Source organism: Pseudoliparis swirei, chromosome 15 (assembly GCF_029220125.1).
Source record: "Pseudoliparis swirei isolate HS2019 ecotype Mariana Trench chromosome 15, NWPU_hadal_v1, whole genome shotgun sequence".
Taxonomy (NCBI): Eukaryota; Metazoa; Chordata; class Actinopteri; order Perciformes; family Liparidae; genus Pseudoliparis; species Pseudoliparis swirei.
The window spans coordinates 23,168,785-23,181,222 of record NC_079402.1 but is presented as its reverse complement, the minus strand read 5'-3'; the positions used below and the strand labels follow the sequence as shown (position 1 = coordinate 23,181,222).

Below are 12,438 nucleotides of genomic sequence, written 5' to 3'. Positions count from 1 at the left end.
ACCTGGAGGACACAGCGCTGCCACAGGAGCTGCCGCTGAACTGTATCCAGGTTTTGATGGAGTCAGGACCAAGTCTGGCCGCTGTGTGCGTCCCCCAGAACGCTATGGAACTGTTGTCTGAACTGTTGTTGTTTCTTCTGTTGGATTAACGAGCATGTTAACATGAATGGGGAAAGTATGCTGTTCTACTTGTTATAGTCCTCACTGTTACTCCTGTTTATTACCATCACCTGTTCATATTTAGTATAGGTTGGTATGTGTGGCTAAAGTATACATTCAGCTATGTTGAAGCGAGGACGCTTCTTTTGTAAGGGGGGGAGATGTGTAAGAGTAGATTCTATGATATAAACCTAATTACATGTATGACCACTAGTCAGCGCTGTTCAGGCGCCGGCAGGGGTGAGGGTGGAAAAAGAGAAGGAGAGAGGAGGCTTGGCGGTACAGTTGGAAGTGGAGTGACAACTAAAGTTATGAGTAAAACCCAGAACGGCTTGGACTGAGTTATTCCTGCGCACACCCCACATCGCTTACAGTTGTTAACTGTTTGCACTTTATCACTTATTACTATTATTATTAATCGGACAAGTTAGCACTTACACTTGAGCACTTTTTAATATATATAAAATAAATATATATTTATATAAATATAAATGTATTTTAAAAATATATATACATATTTATATTTCAACAAATATAAAAATAAATGTATATATATTTATAAAAAAATTATGTATTTATATTTATATTAATATATTAATATAAATATATATATATTAATGTGAGTATATATACATATTTATATACATAAACATGTATATATATTTATAAATATTTATTTACATAAATATATAATTATATAAGAGACAAACGTACTTCGATCTTCAACGAATTGAAAATTGACCATAAAGATGACTGACTTCTTCCCGCTGCAGACGTGGTCAACAAACGCCCCGAGAGGGACGTGGAGGAACAGCGACGACCCGTTTCGCCGCGTGGCACCAGAACCAACCCGCCGGTCCACAGCCCCCCCCCCCCCCCGCCAGACCCCACAGAGGACTCGGACGTCTGCGACTCGGACAACGACGCCAGTGAGACGATCTTTCCCTCTTAGCCGCTCGGCTGCAGCGGCTCGGTTCTGTGGACTCGCTCGGTGGTTCGTGTGGATCGGGGCCCGCGAGGAGAGAACTCCCAGGACCGGAGCTCTGGAACCAGTCCAATGTGGATCGGCTTTGGGGGGCCGGAGGTCTGAAGTGTGTCTGTCTCCCTGCAGCCACTCTGGGGTCTCTGGAGTTCAGCCTGCTGTACGACCAGGAGGACCACGCGCTGCACTGCTGCGTCGCCAGGGCCAAGGTACTGCATGGGGGGACGGACCACATGGGACCAGATGGGACCACATGGGACCACATGGGACACTATTAGACCAGATGGGACCAAATGGGACCACATGGGACCACATGGGACCACATGGGACACTATTAGACCAAATGGGACCACATGGGACACTATTAGACCAGATGGGACCAGATGGGACCAGATGGGACCACATGGGACACTATTAGACCAGATGGGACCAAATGGGACCACATGGGACACTATTAGACCAAATGGGACCACATGGGACACTATTAGACCAGATGGGACCACATGGGACCAGATGGGACCACATGGGACACTATTAGACCAGATGGGACCAAATGGGACCACATGGGACACTATTAGACCAAATGGGACCACAAGGGACACTATTAGACCAGATGGGACCACATGGGACCACATGGGACACTATTAGACCAGATGGGACCAAATGGGACCACATGGGACACTATTAGACCAAATGGGACCACATGGGACCACATGGGACACTATTAGACCAAATGGGACCACATGGGACCACATGGGACACTATTAGACCAAATGGGACCACATGGGACCACATGGGACACTATTAGACCAAATGGGACCACATGGGACACTATTAGACCAGATGGGACCACATGGGACCACATGGGACACTATTAGACCAGATGGGACCAAATGGGACCACATGGGACCACATGGGACACTATTAGACCAGATGGGACCACATGGGACCACATGGGACCACATGGGACACTATTAGACCAGATGGGACCAAATGGGACCACATGGGACCACATGGGACACTATTAGACCAGATGGGACCAAATGGGACCACATGGGACACTATTAGACCAAATGGGACCACATGGGACCACATGGGACACTATTAGACCAGATGGGACCACATGGGACCACATGGGACACTATTAGACCAGATGGGACCAAATGGGACCACATGGGACCACATGGGACACTATTAGACCAGATGGGACCAAATGGGACCACATGGGACCACATGGGACACTATTAGACCAGATGGGACCAAATGGGACCACATGGGACCACATGGGACACTATTAGACCAGATGGGACCAAATGGGACCACATGGGACCACATGGGACCACATGGGACACTATTAGACCAAATGGGACCACATGGGACACTATTAGACCAGATGGGACCAAATGGGACCAGATGAGACCACATGGGACACTATTAGACCAGATGGGACCAAATGGGACCACATGGGACCACATGGGACACTATTAGACCAAATGGGACCACATGGGACCACATGGGACTCTATTAGACCAGATGGGACCACATGGGACGAGAGGAGAGGAGGAGACGAGACGAGACGAGATGAGAGGAGAGGAGGAGATGAGAGGAGAGGAGAGGAGGAGACGAGAGGAGAGGAGGAGAGAGGAGACGAGACGAGAGGAGACGAGAGGAGAGGAGGAGAGAGGAGACGAGAGGAGAGGAGGAGAGAGGAGACGAGACGAGACGAGAGGAGACGAGAGGAGAGGAGGAGAGAGGAGACGAGAGGAGAGGAGGAGAGAGGAGACGAGAGGAGAGAGGAGACGAGAGGAGACGAGAGGAGACGATTAAAGAACTGAGGAGACGAAACTCAATCAAGTCGAATCCAATAAACGTGAAACTAGATTTAGAGTCCAACATCAAACGAGTTGAATGTAGAGCAACGTTTAATATGTCCTCACTCGAGCACTTGATCACTTGATCACTAGAGCACTTGATCCCTAGAGCACTTGATCCCACCCTGAACCCGGCGTGGGACGAGACGCTGGTCGACCACGGCGTCACCGCCGACGAGATGTCGCGCGAGACTCTCCGGTGAGCGCCGACCTTTGACCTTCTCCTTCCCGCGGCGGCGCGGGCCTCACGGCCTCCTCCTCGTCCGCAGGCTCTCGGTGAGCGACGAGGACGAGTTCATCGGAGAGACGCGGGTCGCTCTGAAGAAGCTGAAGTTCGACCAGAAGAAGAGCTTCGGCGTCTGTCTGGAGCGAGCGATCCCGGTGAGACGAAGGGGGCGTGGCCTCGGCGGGTCGAGAAGGTCGAAAACGGACCGGAGCGATGCATTTAGGAATATTTTAGGAGCGTGCAACGATCTTCTCATTCATGCAGTTCAATTTTCTTTCAAAATAAAAGCGCGAAACGCAAAAGGCCGACAAGGCCGCGCCCCTCTCCGGCCTGCAGCCTCCATGTGAAGCCTTTTCTATTTCTTGGGAGTTGTTCCTGATCCGATGTGAGGTCAAAGGTCAGGGATGTCTATGTGTGCAGATTGTAAAGCCCTGAGGCTCATTTGTGATATTGGGCTATACAAAAAATGTAATTAAGCTACATTTAGCTTAGCTTAGCATAGCATACAGATTGGTGTGACGGGAGGAGATGCTTTTCCCAGCTGCTCCTGAACGCATCATCTCACTCTTCCGGTAAGCTCTGGTTGCCAGCTCAACAGCGAGCATGACTTCTTCTTCTCTCCCTCCCGCTCCCTCTTGCTCAGTGTGTCTCATGTCTAGTTATCCCCCTGCCTCCCTTAATGATAACGATACATGCAACAAGTGTAGTTTATTTGCTAGGTTGGAGGCAGGTCTAAGTGGGTTAGATGCACGGCTCCGCGCTATCGAAGCTCAGACAGCTATGCTAGTTAGCCCGCCCTCTCCCGTAGCCGGCGCGGAGCTACAGTCAGCTGATAGCTGTTCCCCGGCGGTAACCGTGCAGCCGGGTGGTTGGATAACTGTTCCAGGAGTAGTAAGTCTACACAGAAGCCCGCTGTGCACCAACCACTTCACGGTTCCAACCAGTTTTCCCTGCTCAGCGACCCGCTGAGGAACACACCCTGGTTATCGGGAGCTCTATAGTCAGGAAGGTGACGTTAGCGAAGCCGCGGACCAGAGTCGTGTGCCTCCCGGGGGCCAGAGCGGGCGACGTGGAGTCTTGTTTGAAGCTGCTGGCTAAGGATAAGCGGAGATACAGTCAGATTGTAATACACGCCGGTGGTAATGACGCCCGAGCCCGCCGCTCGGAACTCACTAAAATTAATGTGGAATCGGTGTGTGCTTATGCCAAGACGTTGTCGGACACCGTAATTTTCTCTGGCCCTCTCCCAAATTTGCAGACAGACGAATTGTATAGCCGAATGTCGTCTTTCAACCGCTGGCTGTCGAGGTGGTGCCCCGCGAATAATGTGGGCTACGTAGACAACTGGAAGACTTTCTGGGAAAACCTGATCTGATGAGGAGAGACGGCATCCATCCCACGTTGGACGGAGCGCGTCTCATTTCTGCGAATATGACCAAGTTGATCACCGGACTTAATCTATGACAACCCAGGGTTCAGATCAGGAACCGGGAGCAGAGTTGTAGTTTAACACCCTTCTCTGCTCTTCCATTCGAGCAGTTACCCACCCATGACTTTAGAGTAGAGACTGTGTCTGTCCCACGGCCACTTCAATTAAATAAATCAAAAGTAAGCAGAAGAGGAGTCGTACACAATAACCTTATACAAGTTAACACCATTATTTCAGCAGTGCAACAAAATAGGTCTATTAAATGTGGTCTCCTAAATATTAGATCTCTGTCATCTAAAGCTGTGTTACTAAATGATTTGATATCAGATAATCACATTGATTTATGTTGCCTAACTGAAACCTGGCTGAGCCATGAAGAATATGTCTGCCTGAATGAATCGACTCCTCCAAGTCATATTAATACTCACATTCCTCGAGGCACCGGTCGAGGAGGTGGAGTAGCAGCCATCTTTGAATCGAGCCTATTAATTAATCCTCAACCAAAATTACACTACACCTCATTTGAAAGCCTTGTTCTTAGTCTTTCACATCCAACCTGGAAAACACTACAGCCAATTCGATTTGTGATTCTGTACCGCCACCAGGTCCATATTCAGAGTTTATATCTGAATTCTCAGAATTTATATCAAGTTTGGTTCTTAAAACCGATAAAGTTATTATTGTTGGAGATTTTAATATCCATGTGGATGTTGATAATGATTGCCTGAGTGCTGCATTCATCTCCTTGTTGGACTCGATTGGCTTCTGTCAGAGAGTACAGAAACCCACTCACAGCTTTGGCCACACGCTTGATCTTGTTCTTACTTATGGCGTTGACATTGAGCATTTGAAGGTCTTCCCACAGAATCCTCTTCTGTCAGACCACAACCTCATAACTTTTGAATTTATACTACCGGAGTGTACTCCGTTAGTCAATAGTTTCTACACCAGATGTCTAACTGACAGTGCTGTAGCTAAATTTAAAGAAGCGATTCCTTCTGCATTTGATTCAATACCACGTCTCAATATAACAGAGGACTCCTGGTCTAACTTTAGTCCGTTCCAGATTGATCATCTTGTTGACAGTGCCATAGGCTCTCTGAGAATGACACTGGACTCGATAGCCCCTCTGAAGAAGAAGACAGTGAGGAAGAGGAGGTTTGCTCCGTGGTCCCTTTGGGGCGGCTTTAGCTCAGTGGGGTAAGAGGGCCGTCCTGCAACCGCAGGGTTGTGGGTTCGATCCCCGCTCTCCCCATTAGTTGCAAGTCGAAGTGTCCTTGAGCAAGGCACTGAACCCCCAGTTGCTTCCCGGGCGCTTCACCGCAGCCCACTGCTCCTTAATAACTAAGGATGGGTTAAATGCAGAGAACTAATTTCCCCTTGGGGATTAATAAAAGTGTATATTCTAAAACCTCAGACCCGCAAACTGAAGCAAACGTCACGAAAGCTTGAACGCATATGGCGTTCAACTAATCTCGAAGAATCCCGCTTAGTTTGGCGAGATAGTCTTAAAACATATAAGAAGGCCCTCCGTAATGCCAGAGCAGCCTATTACTCATCAGTAATAGAAAAAAATAAAGACAACCCCAGGTTTCTCTTCAGCACTGTAGCCAGGCTGACAGAGAGTCACAGCTCTGTGGAGCCGAGCATTCCTATAAACCTTAGTGGTAATGACTTTATGAACTTCTTTAATGAAAAGCTTTTAACTATTAGGGACAAGATTAATATTCTCTTGCCCTTAACCAGTGCCAATCTGTCCTCAAGTGGAATGGCCTTGGAAACCGCTGTATGCCCTGGTGTATATTTGGAGGGCTTTTCTCCCATCAACCGTGACCAATTATCTTCAACGGTTTCTACTTCGAACACGTCTACCTGTCTCTTGGACCCCATCCCGACGAGGCTGCTTAAAGACGTTTTGCCTTTAATTGGTGGCTCTCTATTAGATATTATCAATGTGTCTCTGCTAACAGGCCACGTACCACACTCCTTCAAGGTGGCTGTTATTAAACCTCTCCTGAAGAAGCCCACTCTGGATCCAGAGGTGTTGGCTAACTACAGACCGATCTCTAACCTCCCCTTCCTCTCCAAGATCCTTGAGAAAGTGGTCGCAAATCAGTTGTGCGACTTTCTACATCATAATAGTTTATTTGAGAAATTTCAATCAGGATTTAGAAAACACCACAGCACCGAGACGGCACTGGTGAAAATTACAAATGACCTCTTAATGGCAGCAGATAAAGGACTCCTCTGTCCTGGTCTTGTTAGACCTTAGTGCTGCATTCGACACCATTGACCATGACATCCTGTTACAGAGACTGGAGCAGTCGATTGGCATTTCAGGCACGGCACTAATTTGGTTTAAATCCTACTTATCAGATCGATCTCAGTTTGTATTTGTAAACGATGACGCTCGATAACCACCAACGTTAATCACGGAGTTCCACAAGGTTCTGTGCTTGGACCAATTTTATTTACCTTATACATGCTTCCTTTGGGCAATATTATCAGGAAACACTCCATAAACTTTCATTGTTATGCAGATGATACTCAACTATATTTATCGATAAAACCAGAGGAGAGCAACCAACTCGGTAAAATTCAAGCATGTCTTAAAGACATAAAAACATGGATGACCTGCAACTTCTTGATGTTAAACTCAGACAAAACCGAAGTAATTTTAATCGGCCCTGAGCACCTCAGAGATCAATTATCTGGTGATGTGGATTCTGTAGACGGCATTGCCCTGGCATCCAACACCACTGTAAAGAATCTTGGCGTTATCTTTGATCGGGACTTGTCCTTTAACTCCCACGTAAAGCAAATCTCAAGGACTGCATTCTTTCATCTACGTAATATTTCAAAATCAGGCACATCTTGTCTCAAAAGATGCAGAAAATTGGTTCACGTTCGTTACTTCGAGACTGGATTACTGCAATTCCTTATTATCAGGCTGCTCTAATAAGTCTCTTAGGTCCCTCCAGTTGATCCAGAATGCTGCAGCTCGTGTTCTCACTAAAACTAAGAAAAGAGATCACATCACTCCTGCACTAGCTGCTCTGCACTGGCTCCCAGTAAAATCAAGAATCACTTTTGAAATTCTTCTCTTAACCTACAAAGCCTTGATTGGTGATGCACCATCATATCTTAAGGAGCTTGTAGTACCATATTGCCCACTAGAGAGCTACGCTCACTAAATGCGGACTACTTGTAGTTCCTAGAGTCTTAAAAAGTAGAATGGGAGCCAGAGCCTTTAGTTATCAAGCTCCTCTTTTATGGAACCAGCTTCCACCTTCAGTCCGGGAGGCAGACACAGTCACCTCGTTTAAGAGTAGACTGAAGACTTTCCTCTTTGACAGAGCTTATAGTTAGGGCTGAATCAGGTTCACCTGGTCCAGCCCCTTGATATGCTGCTATAGGCTTATAGCTGCCGGGGGACGTTTAGGATGCACTGAGTACCTATCTCCTCTTTTCTCTCCTTAAGGATGAATTTTCATCTCTCAATCACACGTTACTAACTCTGCTTTCTCTCCGGAGTCCTTGTGACTTCACGTCTCATGGGGTCATCGGTCCCTATGAGTCGGCATAGATCCCATCTGCCTGATGGATCATCGAGGTCTGGGTCGTGGAATTCCTGCTCCTGACTGCGCCACTGTCCTGTTGAGACTCCGCCCACTGTTGAGACTCCGCCTCCTCCTCCCCACCGCCATCTGCCTGATGGATCGTGGAGGTCTCCATCGTGGAATATGCCTACTATGAACTATTCATACACTCTGTCATATTCATTGAATGTATTTTAACTCTAAATCTGTCCTTCTGTACACATTACATCTATTGCATCTGTCCATCCTAGGAGAGGGATCCTCCTCTGTTGCTCTCCTCCAGGTTTCTTCCCTTTTTTTCCCCCTGAAGGGTTATTTGGGAGTTTTTCCTGGTCCGATGTGAGGTTTTGGGGCAGGGATGTCTATGTGTACAGATTGTAAAGCACTCCAAGACAAATTTGTAATTTGTGAAATTGGGCTATACAAATAAACTGAATTGAATTGAATTGAATTTAGAAGCTGGACTCCTCTTCCCAGTCTTCATGCTAAGCTACGCTAACCTCATCAGCTGCTGGCTGCGTCTTCATCGTGGACACACGGCAAGAAGTCAAACAGGGCCCTGATGATGATGGTGTATTCTCTGTGCAGGTGAAGAAGGCTATCTGCGGCTCGGTCCGAGGCATGGCGCTCTACGAGGACGACGTAAGATGTTCTCCGGACTGTTCCGCAGTGCTCCGTGTTTATCGACCTGCGTATATCTTCCTCCTCCGGGCCGTCAACGTCTCACACGCCGACTCCATACCGATCTAATTAAGCAGATCCGGTGTCAGACGTGATGGATCCACGTTAAAGTTCTTCATCGATATCATGAAGGTGTCCCCGTTCACGGCCTCGCTGCACCTCATGGGGATTCATCCGAAGATCACATGTTTGAGACCAGCTGCTTCACGAAAATACTTTAACAAAAATGAAACTATATATTTGTGACTCATCACAGAAAGGAAATACCAAACTAGACTGTATGTATATATTTTCTTGTTATATATATATATAAATAAATATATATTTATAAATATATATTTATTTATATTTAAATACATTTAAAAAATAAATGTATATATATTCATATAATCTTTTATAAAAAAATTAATGTATGTATATTTATATATACATTTTCATATTAATATATATTCATGTGAGTATATATACAGGACTGTCTCAGAAAATTAGAATATTGTGATAAAGTTCTTTATTTTCTGTAATGCAATTAAAAAAACAAAAATGTCATGCATTCTGGATTCATTACAAATCAACTGAAATATTTTTATTCTTTTAATATTGCTGATTATGGCTTACAGCTTAAGAAAACTCTAAAATCCTATCTCATAAAATTTGAATATTTCCTCAGACCAAGTTAAAAAAAAGATTTATAACAGCAAAACAAAATCAAACATTTGAAAATGTGTTTCCAGGTGTTTCGAGTTAATTAGACGATTCAAGTGATTTGTTTAATACCCTACTAGTATACTTTTTCATGATATTCTAATATTTAGAGATAGGATATTTGAGTTTTCTTAAGCTGTAAGCCATAATCAGCAATATTAAAAGAATAAAAGGCTTGCAATATTTCAGTTGATTTGTAATGAATCCAGAATGCATGACATTTTTGTTTTTTTAATTGCATTACAGAAAATAAAGAACTTTATCACAATATTCTAATTTTCTGAGACAGTCCTGTATATATGTTTATCATAAATATATATATATTGATCTGTGTGTTTGTGTGCAGATGACGGGGTCGTGTTCTGGGGCATCTGATGGTGGGCGTCGTGCGCTGCGCCCACCTGGCGGCGATGGACTCCAACGGGTACTCCGACCCCTTCGTCAAAATGTAGGCGCTGCACTCGTCCTCCAGGGTCAAACGAACGGTCCCAACATGTGGGGGGAACGAGCCGATCGGCTTCCGACGGAGAGGTCGTGAAGCTAGGAGATGCTACGGTTAGCTTAGCACAACTACTAGAAATAAGGGGAAACCGCTAGCCTGTCTCTGTAGACATAAAAGAAACGACCTTGGATTCCCAGTCGTTATGCTAAGCTAAGCATCCCTTAGCTTCACATGTAACAAACACACTTTAGCAGAGAGCCCCTTCCTGTCATCACCACACGCTGTCAACCTTCTAGTATGATTGAAATGTGTTCGCCAGTTCATGTTTACTTTGAATAGCACATCAGAGGTGAGTGAAGCTCAGGTTGTGTTTCTATTTGATGTTTTAAAAGCTGGATTTCAGGTTTAATGTCATGGTTTTAGAGTCGATGCAGAGTGTGAGAGGAGGGATGAAGCGTGTTGATAAGCATCGTGATGTTTATTTGTCATGCTGCAGATGTCTGAAGCCAGATATGGGAAAGAAAGCTAAAAACAAGACCCAGATCAAGAAGAAGACTCTCAACCCGGAGTTCAACGAGGTTTCATCTCAACTTTATTTCTGCACCAACCGAACGTCTTCTCCCTCCCCCGACCTCTGACCTCACCGCTGTTCCTTCGCTGTGTTTCAGGAGTTTGGTCAAACACGGCGAGCTGGCCAAGAAAACCCTGGACGTCTCCGTCTGGGACTACGACCTGGGCAAGTCCAACGATTTCATCGGTGAGTCGTTCCCGATCCGCCCCGTGGAAACGTCTCCTGACACCTCCTCACCCATTGGACGCTCACCTGGAGTTCACGTTGTGGTTTCCAGTCTCCTGTCGTGTCGTCTGGTTCACACGTCGTGTTCCTTCAGGAGGAAGAGGAAAAACTGAATTTTAGATCATGCAGCGCGATCGTTTACATTGATGCTAAGCTAACGTTGTTGGTCCAGACCAATGAGCAGCCTCGTGGGCTCCATGGACGCCTTCAACTCAGAAACATCAGGGCCTCCCGGCGGCTCGTTGGTGGCGTTGAGTGAACGAGCCGCCGGCTGCACGACGTTGGTCACATGTGGTCAAACTATTCACGTCCGCTCACGGTGAACGCTTTGGGATCCTCCCCCTGCCGTCGGCTCCGTGTGACATCGAGCTTTCTGATTGGTCTTCACTTTTGGTCCCGAATGAAATATCTCCGCCACAAAGAGGCGGACGGCGCACAGCAGGGGCGTCAGGCTTCAGCATCACGGCCGCCTCTTAAAGGGCCGGTGTAACTATATAAACTACTCCCGAACATATTGTTAAATAACTCTCTTTGCATTGGATTATTGTTTGTTTGAGTGTAGAAATAGTGCACATCAGAAAATGTCCCTAATATTATAACATACATCCATTTAATTTGAAACCTTCAAAATAAAAGCACGGGATATTCTTCTTACATTTCTTTTAGAAAAGGTGATCGCGTATCTTTCAAGCCATCAGGGGCCACTTAAAGTGACATGACGGGCCGGATTCGGCCCGCGGGCCTCGTGTTTGACACCGCGCCGTACAGTTGTGATGACTTCGGTGACCTCTGACCTTGTCCCGCTGCAGGAGGCTGCCGGCTGGGCATCCAGGCCAAAGGGGAGTGTCTGAAGCACAAAGACAAGAAGATCGAGCGCTGGCACGTCCTGCTGCACGACGACCCCGCCCACTTTGAGGACTGACCCCGCCCCCTCCTTCTCTCTCATGCATTTCATTGGTTCCCCCTCCAGTGACGACAGAAGGAAACTTTTTCCCCGCTTTGTCCCCAAAGGTTCAACGTTCGTCTTCAGGTGACCGACATGGATGTTGACCTGTGACCTCTGGGTTTCTTTCTTTTTTTTAACACTAAACTTCATCCATTTTTAAATGATACCACGTCATAAACTCACAACACATTTTGTGAAGGCGGTGACTACCCCCCCCCCCCCCCCCCGCTGCATCCGCTTCACTCCCGCCATCCAGCGCCTGTTAAATATTAAGTGTGGGATGTTCGTGCAAGAATGATGTGAACAAACTCACCTTTACGTCCTCGTCGTCGTTGTTGTTGTTGTTGACGTGTGCTGCGTCTCTTCTCGTCGTCACGGCGCCTGCAGCTCGTGGAGCGCTCCTCTGAAGAAACGCTGCTGCATGAAGATGTTGATGTTGATGCTGATGTTGATGTTGATGCATGTCTTACCGTAGTCCTGATGACTAAAGACCTCATGGCACCTCCTTTGGCTCCGGTGTTTTCTCGAGGCGAGCTCTGGACCAATGGGAGAGGACGCCGCCTCCTCCCGTCAGTGGGTGAAGGTTCACGGCTCTTTGATCTGTG

At 46.6% G+C, this 12,438-nt stretch overlaps 1 protein-coding gene across 1 annotated transcript; it reads left to right on the top strand.

Moving 5' to 3' along the window:
- Positions 1-282: 282 nt before the first annotated feature.
- LOC130204927 (rabphilin-3A-like) lies at positions 283-12,136 on the top strand. The gene is made up of 10 exons (XM_056431936.1): positions 283-307; positions 933-1,088; positions 1,271-1,350; positions 3,108-3,211; positions 3,282-3,393; positions 8,855-8,908; positions 10,006-10,097; positions 10,588-10,704; positions 10,763-10,848; positions 11,697-12,136. Exons 1-10 carry the CDS (start codon positions 283-285, stop codon positions 11,807-11,809), a joined length of 939 nt encoding a protein of 312 aa, XP_056287911.1. The 3' UTR covers positions 11,810-12,136.
- The last annotated feature ends 302 nt before the right edge of the window (positions 12,137-12,438 follow it).

Excerpts from the sequence above, each read along its gene's own strand:
- LOC130204927 (XM_056431936.1), top strand. The coding sequence starts at position 283 with ATGTTGAAGCGAGGACGCTTCTTTT. Across the intron at positions 3,212-3,281 it reads ATGTCGCGCGAGACTCTCCG|GCTCTCGGTGAGCGACGAGG; the intron begins GTGAGCGCCGAC and ends CCTCGTCCGCAG. Across the intron at positions 10,705-10,762 it reads TATTTCTGCACCAACCGAAC|TTTGGTCAAACACGGCGAGC; the intron begins GTCTTCTCCCTC and ends GTGTTTCAGGAG.